Source organism: Macaca nemestrina, chromosome 12 (assembly GCF_043159975.1).
Source record: "Macaca nemestrina isolate mMacNem1 chromosome 12, mMacNem.hap1, whole genome shotgun sequence".
Lineage (NCBI taxonomy): Eukaryota > Metazoa > Chordata > Mammalia > Primates > Cercopithecidae > Macaca > Macaca nemestrina.
In genome coordinates this window covers 10989358-11010824 of record NC_092136.1, presented here as the reverse complement: position 1 = coordinate 11010824, position 21467 = coordinate 10989358, and the positions used below count along the sequence as shown (strand labels likewise).

The window sequence follows — 21467 nt, the reverse complement described above, 5'->3', positions numbered from 1 at the left end:
TTTTATGGCCCTCAGGATAGTGAATTGTCTTGCAGTGGTTTTTGTTGTCATGTGAGCAAATTGGCTTTAGAATACTAATAAAAGCAATTAGTTCTAATAAATAAATAAATAAATCCCAGGCCCTATAGTTTAATCATCCATAAAACACTTGCTGTCTTCCAAAAAATTAATGACAATTATGACCATCATCATCTTACCATCATTTTATGGTAATTTAAAACTCAACATATTGTGGTATCTTCAGTTCTCTTTGACACTTATTTTAGCTTTGAGAGACAGAACTTGGTGGTTGAAATATGAGTTTGAGACGTGGTGTGCTTTTGCGGAGGAAGGTGGCAGCATTTTCAAATGGAACTCTCTTCTTTTCCCACACCTTTAGTCATCATCTTTGTAGGTAGTATAAGACTTTTGTCTCATTTTTATCAAATAGAAGCTACCAAAGGTACCTTTGACAACTCCTCAGAAATTATCATGCTTCCTAAGACGCAGTCTGTAACCCTTTCTGAACATATTTAAGCGTCTAACTTCCAGCCTCTTGTCTAGTATTAATAACTTCTTCACAAAGAGTTCCATAATGTTATCATTGTCACTTAATAGATTTTTAAAAATCACATTGCAAGAAAATATTCCACGCAATAGACCCAGCCTTTATACTTTAACAATCCCTAGCTGCCTGGGCCAATATTATTCTCATTTGTAGGATGTAGGCTGCACGGATTATAATATGTGCCTTTCCTTTTTAATCACCACAGATTTGCAAACTTCATGGCCTATTTTGGCCTTAATCTCAACGTCCAGCATCTGGGGAATAATGTTTCCCTGTTGCAGACTCTCTTTGGTGCAGTCATCCTCTTGGCCAATTGTGTTGCACCTTGGGCACTGAAATACATGAACCCTCGAGCAAGCCAGATGCTTCTCATGTTCCTCCTGGCAATCTGCCTTCTGGCCATCATACTTGTGCCACAAGGTGAGAAAAGATCACAGGTGGAAGAAAGAGAATGCCTTTCCCTCTCTTCTCAGGGATTGTACTGGTCACACCTATCTGAAGCCAGAAGGAAAGGGAGATTTGGGTTCTCAGGATTTCCTGACAATAATCTGGGGATTTGGGACAGATTCTGCCACAAGTTGCTGGAAAACGAGTCACAGATGAGTAAAGGTTGGCTCTATTATGTGGTTGTCTTCATCATATTCAAGAAATACTAAGAAACTGAAGCCATTTATTTCTGACGGTTTCTCTACAACAGCAATCACTTACTTACTCTTTGGCCGATCAAACTTATTTAAATGAGTATTGAGGTATAGGCCTTGTCATTGTTTCCCAACATGAGGACATAATACTACTACTTCCTCTGTCCGGGCTCTTTCTTATTACTACAGCTTCAGTGACAAAGTATCCCAATTCCCATGTATCTACTTGTGGGCCTTGTATTAGGTCACCTTAACTACAATCCTGGTTTAGGGGAGTCATCTTGACTTCAAGGGAACAAAAGTGCCCCATCTTTATGTAAAGAACTGTACAGTAGAAATGAAGAAATTGTCAGTTAATAGCCTCTTGTAGATTCTATTTTAAGAAATTAACTGATCATATGTAATAAGTAAGGGAACCCAGGTGGCCACCAGTCTTCACCTAACTCTTACTGTAGTAATGTATTTAACAGGATCCCAGATTGGTGTGCTCCACTCCCCTTCTTGAATGCCAGCAATGATCCGAGTGTGCTACAAAGCAACAGAACCCTCCAGTGTCATGAGGCTATTACAGGATTTCTTCAGCTGGATAGAAACAAGGCTCTGAAACTTCCCTTCAATGCTTTCTAAAGTCTGACTTTTTTCCTCTTTTCGAGGTCCTTATTCCTGATCCTTAAAACACTGATACTCTCTAGCTTCTCTCCTAACATAGAACTCCTGATCTTTTATGACTCTCTTCTGCAACCCTAGCCCCATGTCAATGCTGTGTATGTACCTAGGTTTTAAAGGCCAGGAGAACATGGATGGGTCTTACACTCCCAAGTATTGCACACATGACAGTTCTACCAGCTAGGCAGAGGAGTCCCTGGACGGAATAAATGAAAAAGCATTCAGCTCAACTTACATGCCTCTCTCTTGCTATGGCGTATCTCTGGTACATAGTGAGAAGTGAAGTAATAGCTCAGATCCTTTTTATTCACTGTTTAAGCCACAAGGTGAAGATAAATCACGTTTCTCAGCTATCAGCCACTGCACATTCTTTGCCCCTGTGCAGTTTCCTGACAGTACATTTTAACCTTGCGAACACCTCCAATACAGTCCTTTTCACTTCTAGCTTGGGGGATGCTGATTCCTTCAGCTGAAATTTCCTAAGGCCTTGTGTTCTTCCTTTCTCCAGAAATGCAGACGCTGCGTGAGGTTTTGGCAACGCTGGGCTTAGGAGCGTCTTCCCTTGCCAATACCCTTGCTTTTGCCCATGGAAATGAAGTAATTCCCACCGTAATCAGGTACGAAACCTTATGTATGCTCTGTTAGGCTCAAAATGGACCTTTCTCAGATAATTGACACTTTTTGCGGGAAGAAATCTAAGACTGGTTAGTTAAGAAAATAAATTGTAACAGTCATAAACACAAATAATTATAGACCAACTTTATCTCAAGCTGACTTTTCGCCACTGTGTTAAGTCCTTTGATGTATTATAGCATCCCACATAACCTTCTGAGTCACCTAAGAGGTTGGTGCTAAAGGATAGCAGTATTTCCTAGATGATGAAAATGCATCTAATGCACTTGTGACCTGAAAAATTAATTGCCAGCAAATAAAAGTGAAAATTTCAAACACAGGAGTATTTCGTCACCTCTGTGTGTCTAAATGTTTCCCCATAATGAGAGCAAAATGATAAATCACAAATTGCCTGTGTGGATTTTTAACAGATATTCTTGTATTGCTGTTTCCACTCAAAGGGCAAGAGCTATGGGAATCAATGCAACCTTTGCTAATATTGCAGGAGCCCTGGCTCCCCTCATGATCATCGTAAGTGTATATTCTCCACCCCTGCCCTGGATCATCTATGGAGTCTTCCCCTTCATCTCTGGCTTTGCTTTCCTCCTCCTTCCTGAAACCAGGAACAAGCCTCTGTCTGACACCATCCAGGATGAGAAAAATGAGTGAGTCAACAGCCCAGTTGCCCCTCAGAGGATCTGTGTGCTATAGGTCTGTGCTGAGGAAGGCAAGATACCATTTAGGGCCACTGTCCTCCCAAAAGGCGTAGACTGAGGATTTTCCCATGTAATCAGTGCCTTAGGTCTGGGTACAGCCTCATGCCTTCCCACAGTGACCTCAGACATCCCCTGAGGCTCTCCAGATCACACAGACCAGCTCTGCCCAGCTTGTCAAAGGTTCGTAGTGAAGAAGCCAAAATTAGGTCTCCTCTTCCCTCCCTGCCCTAGTGTGATATGCACACTCTTGAAGGTATTGTACAAACATGCAGAGATCCAAACACCAGATTTTCATCCCTGGGGAACCCGCAAGCCAATGGGTGTCTGTAAGCTGTCTGAGACTGCCGGTGCTTACAGGCCTGACTACTAGGCCACTGAAGAATCTGTGGGAGAGTCTGCAGATGCAGGGATAGCCAATCTTTTGGCTTCCCTGGGCTACAATGGAATAAGAATTGTCTTGGGCCACACATAAAATACGCTAACACTAATAATATCTGATGAGTTAAAAAAAAAATCACAAAAATATCTCATAATGTTTTAAGAAAGTTTACAAATTTGTGTTGGGCCACGTTCGAAGCCATCCTGGGCCACAAGCAACCTGTGGGCCATGGGCTGGACAAGCTTGCACCAGGTGTCCAAGGATGACAACTAGAAGGTGTCCAAGCTGCCTTCCCAGATCCTAATCTGGGAGCTTCATCTTTTACTTCACAAGGTTCACTCAGTCCCTTGGGGACAGAGATATGGTTTTTACCAAAGCTAATGGACAAAGAATCAACATGCCCTAAAGAATGCAGGACTTACATGCTTAGTCCATGTCTTTTCATTTTTGTGATTTTTTGTTTGTTGGTTTCTTTGTGTTTGTTCCAGGAGAAAAGACTCCAGAGAACCAAAGCAGGAGGGTCCCAGCATGGAAGTAACACAGTTTTAAGGAATTCCGGGAGCTGACTGCTGATCAATGAGCCAAATGAAGGGAACAATCAGGACTGTTCCTAGACACTAGCAAAATCTAGAAAATAAATAACAGGGCTGGGCGCGGTGGCTCACGCCTGTAATCCCAGCACTTTGGGAGGCTGAGGCGGGCGGATCACAAGGTCAGGAGATCGAGACCACCCTGGCCAACATGGTGAAACCCTGTCTCTACTAAAAAAAAAATACAAAACTTAGCTGGGCGTAGTGGCACATGCCTTTAATTCCAGCTACTTGGGAGACTGAGGCAGGAGAATCACTTGAACCCGGGAGGCAGAAATTGCAATGAGCCAAGATCGGGTCACTGCACTCCAGCCTGGTGACAGAGCGAGATGCTGTCTCAAAAAAAAGAAAGAAAGAAAGAAATTAAAATAAATAACAAGATATAGTGAATAAGTAGATTTACTTCACAATTGTGGTACTAAATAAATATAAGCTATCTACAAATAATCATAGAAAAAGTTTGAAGAAAATTACATAACACTTTAAAATAAATCATAGTAGACTATATAGTTGCAGGTCCCTAGCAAATTTCTGGATAGGAAGATTGAATGATATTAAACACAATGTTTCTTTTTCAATTATTTGATAGAGTAATTGGTGGGATAAGTACAATGAAAAATCTGATACTTTTACAAAAACTTGAAAAATAAATTCAAATTTATCTAGGAATTAATAGTAGACATTTGGTTCAGAAAAAGGAAGATCAGGGAGTGAAAATGTGACTGTCAGGTAAGTGGGGTAGATACACAGAGCTTTATCGTAAGTTGTAATATTCATAACATTGTTAGCAGATGCATTTACAAAACAAAGAAATTCAAAAGTAGACTTTAGTATGTATAACATCTAATGTGTAACAATTTCAGCATTGTACATTTTTAGAGGAAACACCAAATTATGGAATAAATAGCATTAGCCAACGAATCGGAAATACATGACTAACAATTCAACTTTATATCTTGCATTAGTCAGGGTTATCTAAAGGAACTGAAATAATAGGATATATGTGTACATGAAAGTGAGTTTATTAGGAGAACTGACTCACACAGTCACGGGATGAAGTCCCACACTAGGCCATCTGCAAGCTGAGGAGCCAAGAAGCCAGTGCGAGTCCCAAAACCCCAAAAGTAGGGAAGCCGACCATGCAGCCTTCAGTCTGTGGCCAAAAGCCTGAGAACCCCTGGCAAATCACTGGTATAAGTCCAAGAGTTCAAAAGCTGAAGAGCTTGAAGTCGGATGTTTGAGGGCAGGAAGTATCCAGCAGGGGAGAAAGATGAAGGCCAGAAGACTCAGCAAGTCTGCCCTTTCCCTCTTCTTCTGCCTGCTTTATTCTAGCTGCACTGGCAGCTGATACGATGGTGTCCCCCCAGACTAAGGGTAGGTCTGCCTCTCCCAGTCCACTGACTCAAACAAGGATGCCCACTTTTACCACGTTTATGCAACGTAATATCGAAAGTCCCAGTCAGAGCAATTAGGCAAGAGAAACAAATAAAGGGCATCCAAATTGGAAAGGAAGAAGTCAAATTCTCTTGTTTGCAGAAGATAATTTTTTTATGGGAGTTTAATCTTTTCACTGACAAGTAAGCTTTATTATGTGTCAAATCAACATTTTAGTTTTTTTTATTGACACATTGTGACAATGTATGGAATGAGTAATAATCAAGCCAGGGTAATTTGGGATATCCATCACCATGCATGTATGCATGTTTATCATTTTTAGGTGTTGTTATCATTTCCAGTCTTCTCTTCTAGTTACTTTGCAATATACTTAATAATATTGCTACATATGGTCATCCTAGTCTGCTATCAAACATTAGGATGATTTCTTCAATCTAACTGCATGTTTGTATCCATAAACAACCTCTCTTCTCCTCCCTTTCCCAGTTCCTGATATCTATCCTATTCTTGATGTCCATGAGATCCAGTTTTTAGCTCCCACATTTGAGTGAGAACATGTGGCATTTATCTTTTTGTGCCTCCCTTATGTCACTTATCATAATGACACCCAGTTCCATCCATGTTGCTGGAAAAGGATTCCACTCTTTTTACTGGCTGAATAGTGTATATGTATATATGTGTATGGGTATGTGTGTGGATGTGGGTACATATGAGTGTGGGTGTAGGTGTGTATCCAGAAAACAAATAGTGCGTATAAACACGTACATATGCATGCGCGCGCGCGCACACACACACACACACACACACACACACACCATTTTTCTTTTCCAGTCAGTCATTGATGAACACTTAGGTTGATTCCATATCTGTGCTACTGGGAATAGCATTGTGATAAACCTGGGAGTCAAAGGTATCCCTTTGAAACAATAATTTCGTTTCTTTTGGATAGATACCCTGTAGTGGGATTGCTGCATCATGTGGTAGTTCTAGTTTTAGTTTTTCTGAGAAATATCCATACTGTTTTCCATAATGGTTGCACTATTTTACATTCCCACCATGTCTAAGAGTACCCTTTTCTCTGCACCCTCACCAGCATCTGGGGGTGCGTGTGTGTGTCTGTGTGAGTGTGTGTGTATCTGTCTTTTTAATAATAAACATTCTGTGATGAGATAATATCTCATTGTGGTTTTGATTTACAATCCCTGATAATTAGTGTTGAGCATTTTTCATATACTATTGGTCATTTGTATGTCTTCTTTTGAAAAATATTGTCCATTTTTAGTGGGATTGTTTGGTTTTCTATAGTTGAATTGTTATTCTTGTATAGAATACCTATTAGTCCCCTTAGGATGAGCACTTTGCAAATGGCTTCTCCCATTCAAGTGACTTGCACTTCCCTTATAATAGGTGATGTTGAGCAGATTTTCATATACCTATTAGCCATTTGCACATCTTTTTTTAGGTAAGATTTTATTTATTATGATGGGTGTGCTTGCCTGTTCATAAGTTCATTCCAGTCTGGAACACAGGAAAATAATTCTACCTGCATAGCTGCTGTACCATTCAGCCCATTTCTTTCCTTTGTTTTTAACTGGGTTAAGATAGAAAACCCTAGTTCACACTAACTAGTTGTTGTGAGTGGTAGTAATAGCAGGACACTCTTTTGACTTAACAATGGAAAGTCGTCCTTTACCTTAATCCAAAATGCTGATAAACTTAAGGTCTCATAATCATTCTTTAATGTATATGAAGAACTAAGCTGCACTAATTCATTCTCTTCTTCAGGCACCAAGTTTAGCTCAATTATTGATTCAGGGTTTCAAAAAGCAGATGGATCTTTTACCCAACAGTTTTCCCTTAATGTTTCAAATTTTTCTTCTGGAAAGAACTGGTTAAAAGTTTGAGATACATCACTTCCAAGATGGCTGAATAGGAACAGCTTCAGTCTGCAGCTCCCAGTGAGATCAATACAGAAGACGGGTGATTTCTGCATTTCCAGCTGAGGTACCTGGTTCATCTCATTGGGACTGGTTGGACAGTGGGTGCAGCCCATAGATGGTGAGCCAAAGCAGGGCAGGGCATCACCTCACCCGGAAGTGCAAGGGGTTGGAGGATTTCCCTTTCCTAGTCAAGGGAAGCTGTGAGTGACTGTACCTGGAGGAACAGTACACTTCTGCCCAAATACTGCACTTTTCCCAGGGTCACGGCAAGCAGCAGACCAGGAGATTCCCTCCCGAGCCTGACTAGGCAGGTCCCATGCCCATGGAGCCTTGCTCGCTGCTAGCACAGCAGTCCAGCAGTCTGAGATCAATCTGGGATGCTGGAGCTTGGCGGGGAGAGGGGCATCCGCCACTGCTGAGGCTTGAGTAGACGGTTCTATGTTCACAGTGTAAACAAAGCGGCAGGGAAGTTCGAACTGGGCAGAGCCCACCGCAGCTCAGCAAGGCCTACTGCCTCTCTATATTCCGCCTCTGGGGGCAGGGCATAGCTGAACAAAAGGCAGGAGACAGCTTCTGCAGATTTAAACCTCCCTGCCTGACAGCTCTGAAGACAGCAGTGGTTCTTCCAGCATGGCGTTCGAGCTCCAATAACAGACAGACTGCCTACTCACGTGGGTCCCTGACCCCTGTGATTCCTGATGGGGAGACACCTCCCAGTGGGGGCCGACAGACGTCTCATACAGATGGGTGCCCCTCTGGGACAAAACTTCCAGAGGAAGGATCAGGCAGAAATATTTGCTGTTCTGCAGCCTCTGCTGGTGATACCCAGGCAAACAGGGTCTGGAGTGGACCTCCAGCAAACTCCAACAGACCTGCAGCTGAGGGGCCTGACTGTTAGAAGGAAAGCTAACAAACAGAAAGGAATAGCATCAACATCAACAAAAAGGACGTCCACACCAAAACCCCATTCATTGGTCACCAACATCAAAGACCAAAGATAGATAAAACCACAAAAATGGGGAGAAACCAGAGCAGAAAGGCTGAAAATTCCAAAAACCAGAACACCTCTTCTCCTCCAAAGGAACACAACTACTCGCCAGCAAGGGAACAAAACTGGATGGAGAATAAGTTTGACAAGTTGACAGAGATAGGCATCAGAAGGTTGGTAATAACAAACTTCTCTGAGCTAAAGGAGCATGTTATAACCCATTGCAAGGAAACTAAACCTTGAAAAAAGGTTAGACGAATGGCTAACTAGAATAACCAGTGTAGAGAAGAGCTTAAATGACCTGATGGAGCTGAAAACCCCAGTACGAGACCTTCACGAAGCATACACAAGCTTCAACAGCCAATTCCATCAAGTAGAAGAAAGGATATCAGTGATTGAAGATCAAATTAATGAAATAAAGTGAGAAGACAAGATTAGAGAAAAAAGGGTGAAAACAAACAAAGCCTCCAAGAAACATGAGACTATATGAAAAGACCAAATCTGTGTTTGATTGGTGTACCTGAAAGTGACGGAGAGAATGGAATCAAGTTAGAAAACACTCTTCAGGATATTATCCAGGAGAACTTCCCCAACCTAGCAAGGCAGGCCAACATTCAAATTCAGGAAGTACAGAGAACACCACAAAGACACTCCTCTAGAAGAGCAACCTCAAGACACATAATCATCACATTCACCAAGGTTGAGATGAAGGAAAAAATGTTAAGTGCAGCCAGAGAGAAAGGCCAGGTTACCCACAAAGGGAAGCCCATCAGACTAACAGTGGATCTCTCTGTAGAAACCCTACAAGCCAGAAGAGAGTGGGGGCCAATATTCAGCATTCCTAAAGAAAATAATTTTCAATCCAGAATTTCATATCCAGCCAAACTAAGCTTCATAAGTGAGGAAGAAATAAAATTCTTTCCAGACAAGCAAATGCTGAGGGATTTTGTCACCATCAGGCATGCCTTAAAGAGTTCCTGAAGGAAGCACTAAATATGGAAAGGAAAAACTGGTACCAGCCACTGCAAAAAACAAACCAAAATGTAAAGACCATCGACACTATGAAGAAACCACATCAACTAATGGGGAAAATAACCAGCTAGCATCATAATGACAGGACCATATTCACACATAACATTATTAACATTAAATGTAAGTGGGCTAAATGCCCCAATTAATAGGCACAGATGGGCAAATTGGATAAAGAGTCAAGACCCATCAGTGTCCTGTATTCAGGAGACCCATCTCACATGTAAAGACACACATAGGCTCAAAATAAAGGGATGGAGAAATATTTACCAAGCAAATGGAAAGAAAAAAAGCAGGGTTTACAATCCTAGTCTCTGATAAAACAGATTTTAAACCAACAAAGATCAAAAAAGACAAAGAAGAGCATTAAATAATGGTAAAGGGATAAATTCAACAAAAAGAGCTAACTATCCTAAATATATATGCACCCAATATAGGAGCACCCAGATTCATAAAGCAAGTTCTTAGAGACCTACAAAGAGACTTAGACTCCCATACAATAATAGTGGGAGACTTTAACACCCCACTGTCAATATTAGACAGACCAATGAGACAGAAAATTAACAAGGATATTCAGGACTTCAACTCAGCTCTGGACAGGCTGACCTAATAGACATCTACAGAACTCTCCACCTCAAATCAACAGAATATACATTCTTCTCAGCATCACATAGCACTCATTCTAAAATCCACCACATAATTGGAAATAAAACACTCCTCAGCAAATGCAAAAACAGAAATCATAACAAACAGTCTCTCAGACCACAGTGCAATCAAATTAGAACTCAGGATTAAGAAATTCACTCAAAACCACACAACTACCTGGAAACTGAACAACCTACTCCTGAATGACTACTGGGTAAATATTGAAATTAAGGCAGAAATAAAAAAGTTATTTGAAATGAATGAGAGCAAAGACACAACATACCAGAATCTCTGGGACACAGCTAAAGCACTATTAGAGGGAAATTTAGAGGGAAATTTATAGCACTAAATGCCCACAGGAGAAAGCAGGAAAGATCTGAAATCAACACCCCAATATCACAATTAGAAGAACTAGAGAGAAGCAAGAGCAAACAAATTCAAAAGCTAGCAGAAGAGAAATAACTAAGATCACAGAAGAATAGAAGGAGATAGCGATACAAAAACCTCTTTAAAACATCAATGAATCTGGGAACTGGTTTTTTTTTTTAAAAAAAAGATTGACAAAATAGATAGACTGCTGGCCAAACTAATAAAGAAGAAAAGAGAGAAAAAATCAAATAGGCAAAATAAAAAATGGTAAAGGAGAGATCACCACTGACCCCACAGAAATACAAACTACCATCAGAGAATACTATAAACACCTCAATGCAAATAAAATAGAAAATCTAGAATAATGAATACATTCCTGGACTCATGCACCTCCTAAGACTAAATCAGGAAGAAGTTGAATCCCTGAATAGACAAATAACAAGTTCTGAAATTGAGGCAGTAATTAATAGCCTACCAACCAAAAAAAAAGCCCAGGACCAGATGGATTCACACCCAAATTCTACCAGAGATACAAAGAGGAGCTGGTACCATTCCTTCTGAAAGTATTCCAATCAATAGAAAAAGAAAAAATCCTCCTTAACTCATTTTATGAGGCGAGCATCATCCTCATGCCAAAACCTAGCAGAGACACACACACAAAATAATTTCAGGCCAATATTCTTGAAGAAGATCCATGTGAAAATCCTCAATAAAATACCAGCAAACGGCATCCAGCAGCACATTAAAAAGCTTATCCACGACGATCAAGTTGGCTTCATCCCTGGGGTGCAAGGCTGCTTCAACATACACAAATCAATAAATGTAATCCATCACATAAACAGAACCAATGATAAAAATCACATGATTATCTCAATAGATGTGGAAAAGGCCTTCAATAAAATTCAACACCCCTTCATGCTAAAAACACTCAATAAACTTGGTATTGATTAAACACATCTCAAAATAATAAGAGCTATTTATGACAAACCTACAGCCAATATCATATTGAATGGGCAAAAACTGGAAGCATTCCCTTTAAAAACTGGCACAAGACAAGTATGCCCTCTCTCACTACTCCTACTCAGCGTAGTATTGGAAGTTCTGGCCAGGGCAATCAGGCAAGAGAAAGAAATAAATGGTATTCAAATAGGAAAAGAGGAAGTCAGATTGTCTCTGTTTGCAGATGACATTATTCCATATTTAGAAAACCCCATGGTCTCAGCCCGAAAAACTCCTTAAGCTGGAAAACAACTTCAGCAAAGTCTCAGGATACAAAATCAATGTGAAAAATCACGAGCATCTCTATACACCAATAATAGACAAGCAGAGAGCCAAATCATGAGTGAACTCCCATTCACAATTGCTACAAAGAAAATAAAATACCTAGGAATACAACTTACAAAGGATATGAAGGACCTCTTCAAGAAGAACTACAAACCACTGCTCAAGGAAATAAGAGAGGACACAAATGAAAAAACATTCCATGCTCGGGGTAGGAAGAATCAATATTGTGAAAATGGCCATAATGCCCAAAGTAATCTATACATTCAATGCTATCCCCATCAAGCTACTACTGACTTTTTTCACAGAATTAGAAAAAAACTACTTTAAAGTTCATATGGTACCAAAAAAGAGCCCATATAGCCAAGACAATCCTAAACAAAAAGAACAAAGCTAGAGGCATCACGCTACCTGACTTCAAACTATACTACAAGACTAAAGTAACCAAAACAACATGGTACTGGTACCAAAACAGATATATAGACCAATGGAATAGAACAGAGGCCTCAGAAATAACACTACACATCTACAACCATCTGATCTTTGACAAACCTGACAGAAATAAGCAATGGGGAAAGGATTCCCTATTCAATAAGTGGTGCCGGGAAAACTGTCTAGCCATATGCAGAAAACAGAAGCTGGACCCCTTCTTTACACCTTATACAAAAATGAGCTCAAGATGGATTAAAGATTTAAATGTAAGAACTAAAACCATAAAAAACCCTAGAAGAAAACCTAGGCAATACCATTCAGGACATAGGCATGGGCAAAGACTTCATGACTAAAACACCGAACGCAGTTGCAACAAAAGCCAAAATTGACAAATGGGATCCAATTAAACTAAGAGCTTCCGCACAGCAAAAGAAACGATCATCAGAGTGAACAGGGAACCTACAGAATGGGAGAAAACTTTTGCAATCTATCCATCTGACAAAGGGCTAATATCCAGAATCTACAAGGAACTTAAACAAATTTACAAGGAAAAAAAAAACCTCATCAAAAAGTGGGCAAAGGATATGAATAGGCACTCCACAAAAGAAGACATTTATGTGGCCAACAAACATATGAAAAAAAGCTCATCATCACCAGTCATTAGAGAAATGCAAATCAAAACCACAATGAGATACCATCTTATGCCAATTAGAATGGTGATCGTTAAAATGTCAGGAAACAACAGATGCTGGCAAGGATGCGGAGAAATAGGAATGCTTTTACACTGTTGGTGGGAGTGTAAATTAGTTCAACCATTGTGGAAGACAGTGTGGCGATTCCTCAAGGATCTATAACTAGAAATACCATTTGACCCAGCAATCCCATTACTGGGTATATACCCAAAGGATTATAAACCATTCTACTATAAAGACACATGTGCATGTATGTTTATTGTAGCACTATTCACAATAGCAAAGACTTGGAACCAACTCAAATGCCCATCAATGATAGACTGGATAAAGAAAATGTGGCATATATACACCATGGAATACTATGCAGTCATAAAAAAGAATGAGTTCATGTCCTTCTCAGGGACATGGATGAAGCTGGAAACCATCATTCTCAGCAAACTAACGCAGGAACAGAAAACCAAACACTGCCTGTTTTCACTCATAAGTGGGAGCTGAATAATGAGAACGTATAGGTACAGGGAGGGGAAAGTCACACATCAGGGCCTGTCAAGGGGTGGGGTACAAAGGGAGGGGGTATTAGGAGAAATACCTAATGTAGATGACGGGTTGATGTGTGCGGCAAACCACCATGGCACATGTATACCTATGTAACAAACCTGCACGTTCTGCACACGCACCCCAGAACTTAAAATATAATAAAAAATAAGTATGTAAATAAATAATTAATAAATAAGAGTAAAGTATCCATTTGGTGGTGAAGTATAATGATCATAAGTAGAAAAATTCGATTGTGGGAAGGAAGGTGGCCCATTTTTCTTTCAGTCGCTAGTGGGCGGTAGAGGCGTTCTTCAGGCACCTAATTAATACTTTCATTCAGGTTATCATTCTGCATTAGGATGGCCAGTGACTTTTTTTTCATTTACTGGTGCATTATAATATTTTTTCAAATTAAATTTTATGAAAGAAAAAGAAACCAGTCTAAGAACTGATGATTATACTTTATATAAGAAGGGAAATATTTGAAATTATGTAAAATCCTATCTCCCAATTGTATTAGAGCTCCTTCAGGACAGGCATATTCATAACCCCTTGAAAGGAAGCTCTTTCAACAATCCTCCTCTAAGCAACATAGCTATCAATAATTTTGGACAGTCATCTTATATAACAAATACCTAATTAATTTATTGAATTAAGTTCCCTGGACTTGGTTCCTAGACCAAGGTGGTGCCTGAAACAAATTATTCATATGTCATCAGGTGATTTGCAGGACAAATTGCCATAAAAATCACTGTGGAAAGAGGTATCCAACTGTACTCCTTCAACTGCTCTTGTGAAAATCCAGGCTCATTCCCAATCAGCATGCTTCTAAACAAGTGAACTAGTCTATCTCCTATAACTTCCTGTTATATACATTCTGCCTAGCGTTACCCCTTCATCTATCACTTCCATTTATGAATCTTGTAATCTGAGTTGGGAACTGAAACATATGAAAGAGGTTCTAGATTCCTACTTTTACCACTACCAACTCAAGCATCTAATACAAGTCACGTATTTGACAGCAGCAGTTGTAGAAACTAGTCGCCAATCTAAATTATGTCATTTGAAGGCACCAGGGACCTTCAATAGGCACATTCAGAGAGCCCCTGAATGGACTTGTACTTTCTATATTCTAATCTGTAAAGGGAAATCAGTGGATGCCTTTTTAGCAAGAGATTCACATTTCTTTTGTTTGTTCCTCTCCGGTTTTTACAATCCTCCAATTACTGACACTATTCCTCTCAAATCTGTTCTCTGACATTTGTCCTTGGATTTGGCACTGGTATTTCATTAACAGGTACTAGGTCCAGGTGAAGATGAGACTGCTCACATGCACTTCCTTAAACATGCCTCTCAAGTACAGTTTCTCTCCATCTGTAAACCTGTGAACTAAACAGATAAGCTTTCTGTCCCCTACACATTACTCAGACAGTGGAGTGATGAGCATAGTATAACCAACACAGATATTTCTATTCAAAGAGATGTCATGCAAAGTACAGAGAAGTCATTGATCCAGAACAGTTCTGAAACCCAGCTGGGCAAATGTTGCAGGTTCCATGACTAAGACCCATCCATTTCTTCCCCAAGAGTTGTTCTATATGACTCCTGGCTACATCCTCCAGGCTGTTTGTTCTGCCTTCTAAGTCATCTTTTCATTTTCATTAAAATTGACATATAGCTGAAGACATACAGTTTTCTCAGCCTGATTCTTATCAGTAATGTTTGAGGGTCCAGTGGTCTATTTTCATTGTCTACTGTCTCTGTCCATTTCTGTCCAAACTGGCTGTGTTTCTCCTGATATAATTCTATTAAAAATTTAAAATGTACTGGGTCTCCTTTGAATCTTATTGGAGGGCCCACTCATTAAGTAAAAGACATCTAAAAATCTCCCCAAGTAAGCCCATCTCCTTATTATGCTTCTATCAGAAACAATGCCCTTAAGCTTCTTACAAGTGATTTTTTTATTGAAAGAATCTGTGGGTCATAACATCAAAATATTTAGAGAGCCTTTTGAACTGAGTAATAATCTGGGGCATCATGTAAGATAGCTTTGATGATTTAACAAAGGTTTTTTTTTTTTAATTTGTGTGGGTACATAGTAGGTGTATGTATTTATGGGGTACATAAGATGTTTTGCTACAGGCATGAAATGTATCATAATTACATCATGGAGAATGAGGTATTCATCCCCTCAAGCATTTATCCTTTGTGTTACAAGCAATTCAATCATACTCTTTTAGTTATTTTATGATGTACGATTAACTTATTATTGACTATAGTCACTCTGTTGGGCTATCAAATACTAGCTCTTATTCATTCATTCCATTTTTTGTTCTCATTGACTATCCCTATCTCCCCTCAATCCCAGTTCTCCCACTACATTTCCCAGCCTCTGGTAACCATCCGTCTGCTCTCTATCTCCATTAGTTCAATTGTTTTGATTTTTAGATCTCACAAACAAGTGGGAACATGTGAGGCTTGTCTTGCTGCGGCTTATTTCACTTAGCATAATGACCTCCAGTTCCATTTAACGATGGATCTTTGTTAACATTCAACTCCCAACTTATTCATGTTTGACATTTCCTTCTTTTCTCTGCTTGTATTTTACTCTAAGCAGCAATATGAAACCAGGCTGTATTTTTAGCACTTTACCCAGAAATCTCCTTATCAACAACACCCAGTTCATTAGGCATGTTTTCTGCTTTCCATATACCATATGGAAGAATATTGCTAAACATCTGCCATTCACAACAAGAGGTCCTTTCCTCCAGTTTCCATGTTTTTCACATTGCTTTAAGTCTTACTCACAACTGCCTAAAAATCGCAAGCTTCTAAAAATATTTTCAAGACTGTTCAAGCTTTATATAACTCTCTCATCAAAATCTTTCTAGTTGCAGACCACTGCCCACTGCCAAAGCCACTTTCACATGTATAGATATTATTAGGATAGCACTCTGCTCCCAGTATCAAAAGATGTATGAATTACCTATTGCTGCAAAACAAATCATCCCAATACCTAGCCACTTAAACAACAAACATTCACCTCACACAGTTTCTAAGGGTCTAGCATCCTAAAGCAACTTTGCCAGATACCTCTGGTTCAAGGTCTTTTATGATGTTGCAGTCAAGGTGTGAGCAGGGGTTGAATTTGTCTAAAGGACTGAGTGGTGCTGGAGGATCTGCCTCAAGATGGCTCACTCTCCAGCTGCTGTTGGAAGAAGGCCTCAGTTCCTTGACAAAAAGGCCTCTCCTCAGGGAATGTCCTCATGGCATGGCATCTTGCTTGCCTAGGAGTAAATAACCCAAGAGGCAGAGCCACCATGCCTTCTTACGACTGTCTGCAAAGCCACACACCATCACTTCTGTTTTGTTCAGTTACTCAGAAGTGAGTCACCATGTCCAGCCCACACTCAAGTAGAAGAGAATTAAGCTCTAATTTTTAAAGACAGGATTATTAAACTGTAAGTGCCTATATTTCTTTTCAAAACCACAAACTGCATCACTGTTCAACTTCTACCTTTGCCCAATCCTGTGTTCCTTCTATGCTTACAACTATTGGTTCTAAGAGTACGCCAAACAAAACCTTCCTGCATGTACATTTCTGCCTCAGACTCTCTTTCCCAGGGAACCAACCCAAAGAAACCTATGGCAATGGCTAACACAGCAACGCTTTGGCCAAAATAGATGGGCCACCAGCAAGAGTGCTACTAATATATACAATCAAAAGAAGTTAGGAAGGGTAATCAACAATTTGAGGGCAGATTCCCCGATAAAAAAATTATTTCTTTTTTAATTTCCACATCAGAGTAGCCTCTCAGAAGCCAAAACCAGTGGATGAAGGAGAAGTTGTATTCCTAGAAGGAAGACCTCTGAAACACCAGAGTATTTGCATATTTAAATGATTCCTGCAGACCTTCTCAAATGAATCTATGCCATTTACTTGCATGAACATGCACTGGAAACATTTTGAGGACTGCTGGGCACAGAGTTCATGGTGGTATAAATATTCAGGGACTCAAAGAGTCATCATTCTGCCGTTTTAAAGCAGGAGTTTTGGGAGTGACATAATAGAGTATCACAAGCAAAGCCTGACTCACAGCAGATCCACAATCACAAAGGAGTTATTCCCCCATTCCTTCCTGAATAATGGGATTCACCATACTTGATGGCTTGCAGAATACCCACAGGTCCTTGACCTGTAGAATAAGAGCCACCATGGTGGAAAAGGTCAAGCGGAAACAAGAAAACTGTATCTCACTCCCTCCCAAAATAGTAAATCAAAAATAACACTGTGTTCCTAGTGAATAACAACTTTTCTACCCTTAAAAGCTTAAAGCACACAGGGGTTGTGGTCTCCAGAATGTCTCCATCTAATTGTTCACGGGGCCAGACTGAAGTCCACTTGAGTCTGGCCCTGAAAATAATTGACGGATTGTCTTATTCTGTTTAGTGTTGCTATAATAGAATACGTGAGGCTAAGTAATTTATAAAGAGAAGAGGTTTATTTAGCACCCAGTTAGGTGGGTTAGGAAGTTCAAGGGTCTTACCATGGCTTCTGGCAGGGGCTTTCATGCCGTGTCCTAATATGACAGAGGAAGACAAATAGGAAGTGGACATGTTTGAAGAAACAAAACCCAAGGGGCACCCTGACTTTGTAACAGCCATCTCAGTTCCAGAGCTCTGCATAGCTTGGCCTTTGCTGTAATTGCATCACAGTTCAGCTTCTGCCTCTGCCCAATCCTGTTCCTCCACCTTCCCCAGTAAATTTCATGCCCACAAACCTCAGACTCAGAGTCTGTTTCACAGGGAGCCTGACCAGTAGATTCTGTATAATGCTGGACTGAAAAGAAACTATAGGAACTAAAACCCCCAAAACACATATTTTCTATAGAGAAGGGGAAGATCTGTTAACAGGTTCTACCCACATGTCTCGCTATGAAACTTCTTTAAGGAATTCCAGCCATGAATCTAGACAGAAGGACCAGCTGTTGTGCATTAGAGCATATTCTGGGTCCTGTTGGAAGAAAGAGCAAGGAACTAAGATTGTGAGGTGTACCGAGGTCCTGTGCTGTTTCCATCCACCTGGCGCCTTCACTTCCTTCACCACAATGTTTCACATAGCTCTGGAGAACTGACCAATCACGTTATTTTGAAGCTTATGTCATGAAGCCCTAAATCCAGCTGTACTGTTTTATATTCCAGGATTTGATAGTCACTTAAACCAGCAAGTTTCTCACTTTGCTTAAGGTATTTTGTTTGCTGTCCCTTGCAACTGAGAGAGTCCTAACACAGGTCTAGGAACAGGTCTTGTTAGCCCTGGGAATATCTAGAGAGATTAGACTAATGAAGCCTCTAACAGGTTCATTTCTCATATTTGGAAATGGACAGATCACTAAAGCCACACACATCCTTTTCTTTCTTTACTTTTCTTAATATCATACATCTGCCAGGCTCCTTGTGTTAAGAGTCTGGGTGTATGTTCTTGACAGACAAGCCCTGATGAGCCTTGCCCACACCCCTTCCCGAGCCCAGCCTTGTAGAGTAGTAGTCCTAAGTGTGAGCCCCCAAAAGCCTGTTTAATCAATTATCTATAGGAAATTATCAGAGTGCTGTTCTCCTGTTGCCCCGTGAAGTGACAAGACTTCGGGGAAGGTGCTCAGGGCTTCAGTGGACCCCTCTCCACAGGGTACAGAGGTATGGAAGAACAGAGTCCTTGGCATCTGCATTTGAGCAAGACACAGAAATTTCTTGCTATATTTCCCTCAGCTGAGATGGTGGTAAAGTTTGCTCCCGCTACAGTTGTGTCAGACCGGGCTCCCCAAGACATTAAAGCTGCCCTCCTGATAGGTTCCACTATCCAGGCAGGTTCTGCCACAGCCACAAGGATGGCAGTCTCTGTGCTACATCAGTACCAAAAGACTGATTAGCACTAAGGAGTTTCTGAGGTTCTATAGCTTTCTATTTCCTCCCTGGTCTGAATTCTCACCCCAACCCTCATAAAGAAGACACACTTTCTTGCTTCTACTCTTGTAAGCAGATATTGAAGGTGGAGGAACAGGATTGGGCAGAGGCAGAAGCTGAACTGTGATGCAATTACAGTAAAGGCCGAGCTATGGGGAGCTTTGGAACTGAGATGGTTGTCACAAAGTCAGGGTGCCCCTTGGGTTTTGTTTCTTCAAACATGTCCACTTCCTATTTGTCCTTCTCTGTCATATTAGGACACGGCATGAAAGCCCTTGCCAGAAGCCATGGTAAGGCCCTTGAACTTCCTAACCCACCTAACTGGGTGCTAAATAAACCTCTTCTCTTTATAAATTACTTAGCCTCATGTATTCTAATCAAAACTCAGTGTCTATATCCTGCAGAGAACTACCATCCCACGGGTTCCAACAATCAGGTTTGTAAGTTTATCCTACTCACTGATACATGCTTTTACTCACCTGATAGTGGGATTGTATGCAATTGACTTTGCCCCTGCTAGAGAGCCCTGTGGATGGTACAGCCCCTTGCCACAGCCCAAATTGTCTCCATTGTGATGCATCCTTGGTCCTTAACTACCCATTTCCTCTATCTCTTGGTCCATTGTAAATCAGCTCTTTATTTCAATTTCCTTATTCTATAAATATTCACTCAGTTAAAGCACCACCAAAGCTGGTTGAAGGGGGAGTCTGTCAAAGAGGGCCACAAAGTCTGCAATAGTAGAAATAATGGAGATGAACACATAGCCATGGAGTGAGTGAATATCCTCATTAGTTGTTTCTAAAATGTGCAAAACAGTGCCTGGCACAGTGGGAACACTTGAATGTCACCATTGTTGTCATTGTTTTATTCCTATTGACTCTTTGTTGGCAGAGCATGTCAATGAAGGCTTCCAATCTAACAGGTGCCTCTCCAGCTTTCTGCAGAAAGCTATGGAGCAATCAGAGCTACTCCATTTATTTTATCCCTTTTTCACGTTGGACAGCTCAGTGATACCCTCAGGAAGGCAGGGTTCTGCTGCAAAAGAAAAGTGTAGCTCTGGAAAATCAGTGGAGGCTACAGTTCCTCATCTTTCCAACATAGAACCTACAGCCAACCCTGACCACAGCTCAGGTTCAGGCAAAGCTGGGGGCAGCCACCTTTCATCAGGACAAAAAGACAAGAAACCCGTGGCCTCCACTTATTTTCAAAAGCCCTTCTTTTTGAAGCAAAGCTTTTTGAAGTACCAAAAATTAATCATTTACAAAACATCCCCCATATTTTTATAAACTCAGAAATGTTTTACTTTGAAGTTGAAATTTAATATTTTTTAAACAAATGTAAAAATTGATCTTTTTATGTTTCACCTAGAAAACTGAATAATCTGAATTACCAGGAATATTTTTTTTCATTTTTATAATTATTTTTAAGTAAAAACTTTGCAATGGAAAACAAAATAGTGTATAGAAACATTTTGTAAACTATAAGTTGAAAACATTTATTACATGTTTTTGTTTTTAGTTCAAGTTCTGGGATACATGTGCGGAACATGCAGGTTTGTTACATAGGTATACATGTGCCATGGTGGTTTGCTGCACCTATCAACCCGTCATCTAGGTTTTAAGCCCTGCCTGACAAATACCTATTTGTCCTAATGCTCTCCCTCCTCTTTCTGCCCACGCCCTGACAGGCTCTGGTGTGTGATATTCTCCTCCCTGTGTTCATGTGTTCTCATTGTTCATCTCCCACTTATGAGAACATGCGGTGTTCGGTTTTCTGTTCCTGTGTTAGTTTGCTGAGAACGATGGTGTCCAGCTTCATCCATGTCCCTGCAAAGGACATGAACTCATTCTTTTTTATGGCTGCATAGTATTCCATGGTGTGTATGTGCCACATTTTTCTTTATCCAGTCTAATATTGATGGGCATTTGGGTTGGTTCCAAGTCTTTGCTATTGTGAATAGTGCTACAATAAACATACATGTGCATGTGTCTTTATAGTAGAATGATTTATAACCTTTTGGGTATATACTCAATAATGGGATTGCTGG

At 40.4% G+C, this 21467-nt stretch overlaps 1 protein-coding gene across 12 annotated transcripts in view; it reads left to right on the top strand.

Annotated features, from left to right (window-relative positions):
• LOC105469473 (organic anion transporter 7) overlaps window positions 1-7813 on the top strand; it is a 169165-nt gene extending 161352 nt beyond the window's left edge. For 11 of the 12 annotated variants that reach the window (XM_071074438.1, XM_071074442.1, XM_071074440.1 and 8 more), the window contains 4 exons: window positions 753-967; window positions 2363-2471; window positions 2928-3131; window positions 4050-7813. In XM_071074438.1, coding sequence (XP_070930539.1) covers window positions 766-967; window positions 2363-2471; window positions 2928-3131; window positions 4050-4110 — 576 coding nt within the window. In that variant the 5' untranslated portion in view covers window positions 753-765 and the 3' untranslated portion in view covers window positions 4111-7813. Of the gene's footprint in view, window positions 1-752; window positions 968-1000; window positions 1157-2362; window positions 2472-2927; window positions 3132-4049 lie in introns of those variants that run through there. The other variant, XM_071074448.1, reaches the window with a different exon arrangement.
• The last annotated feature ends 13654 nt before the right edge of the window (window positions 7814-21467 follow it).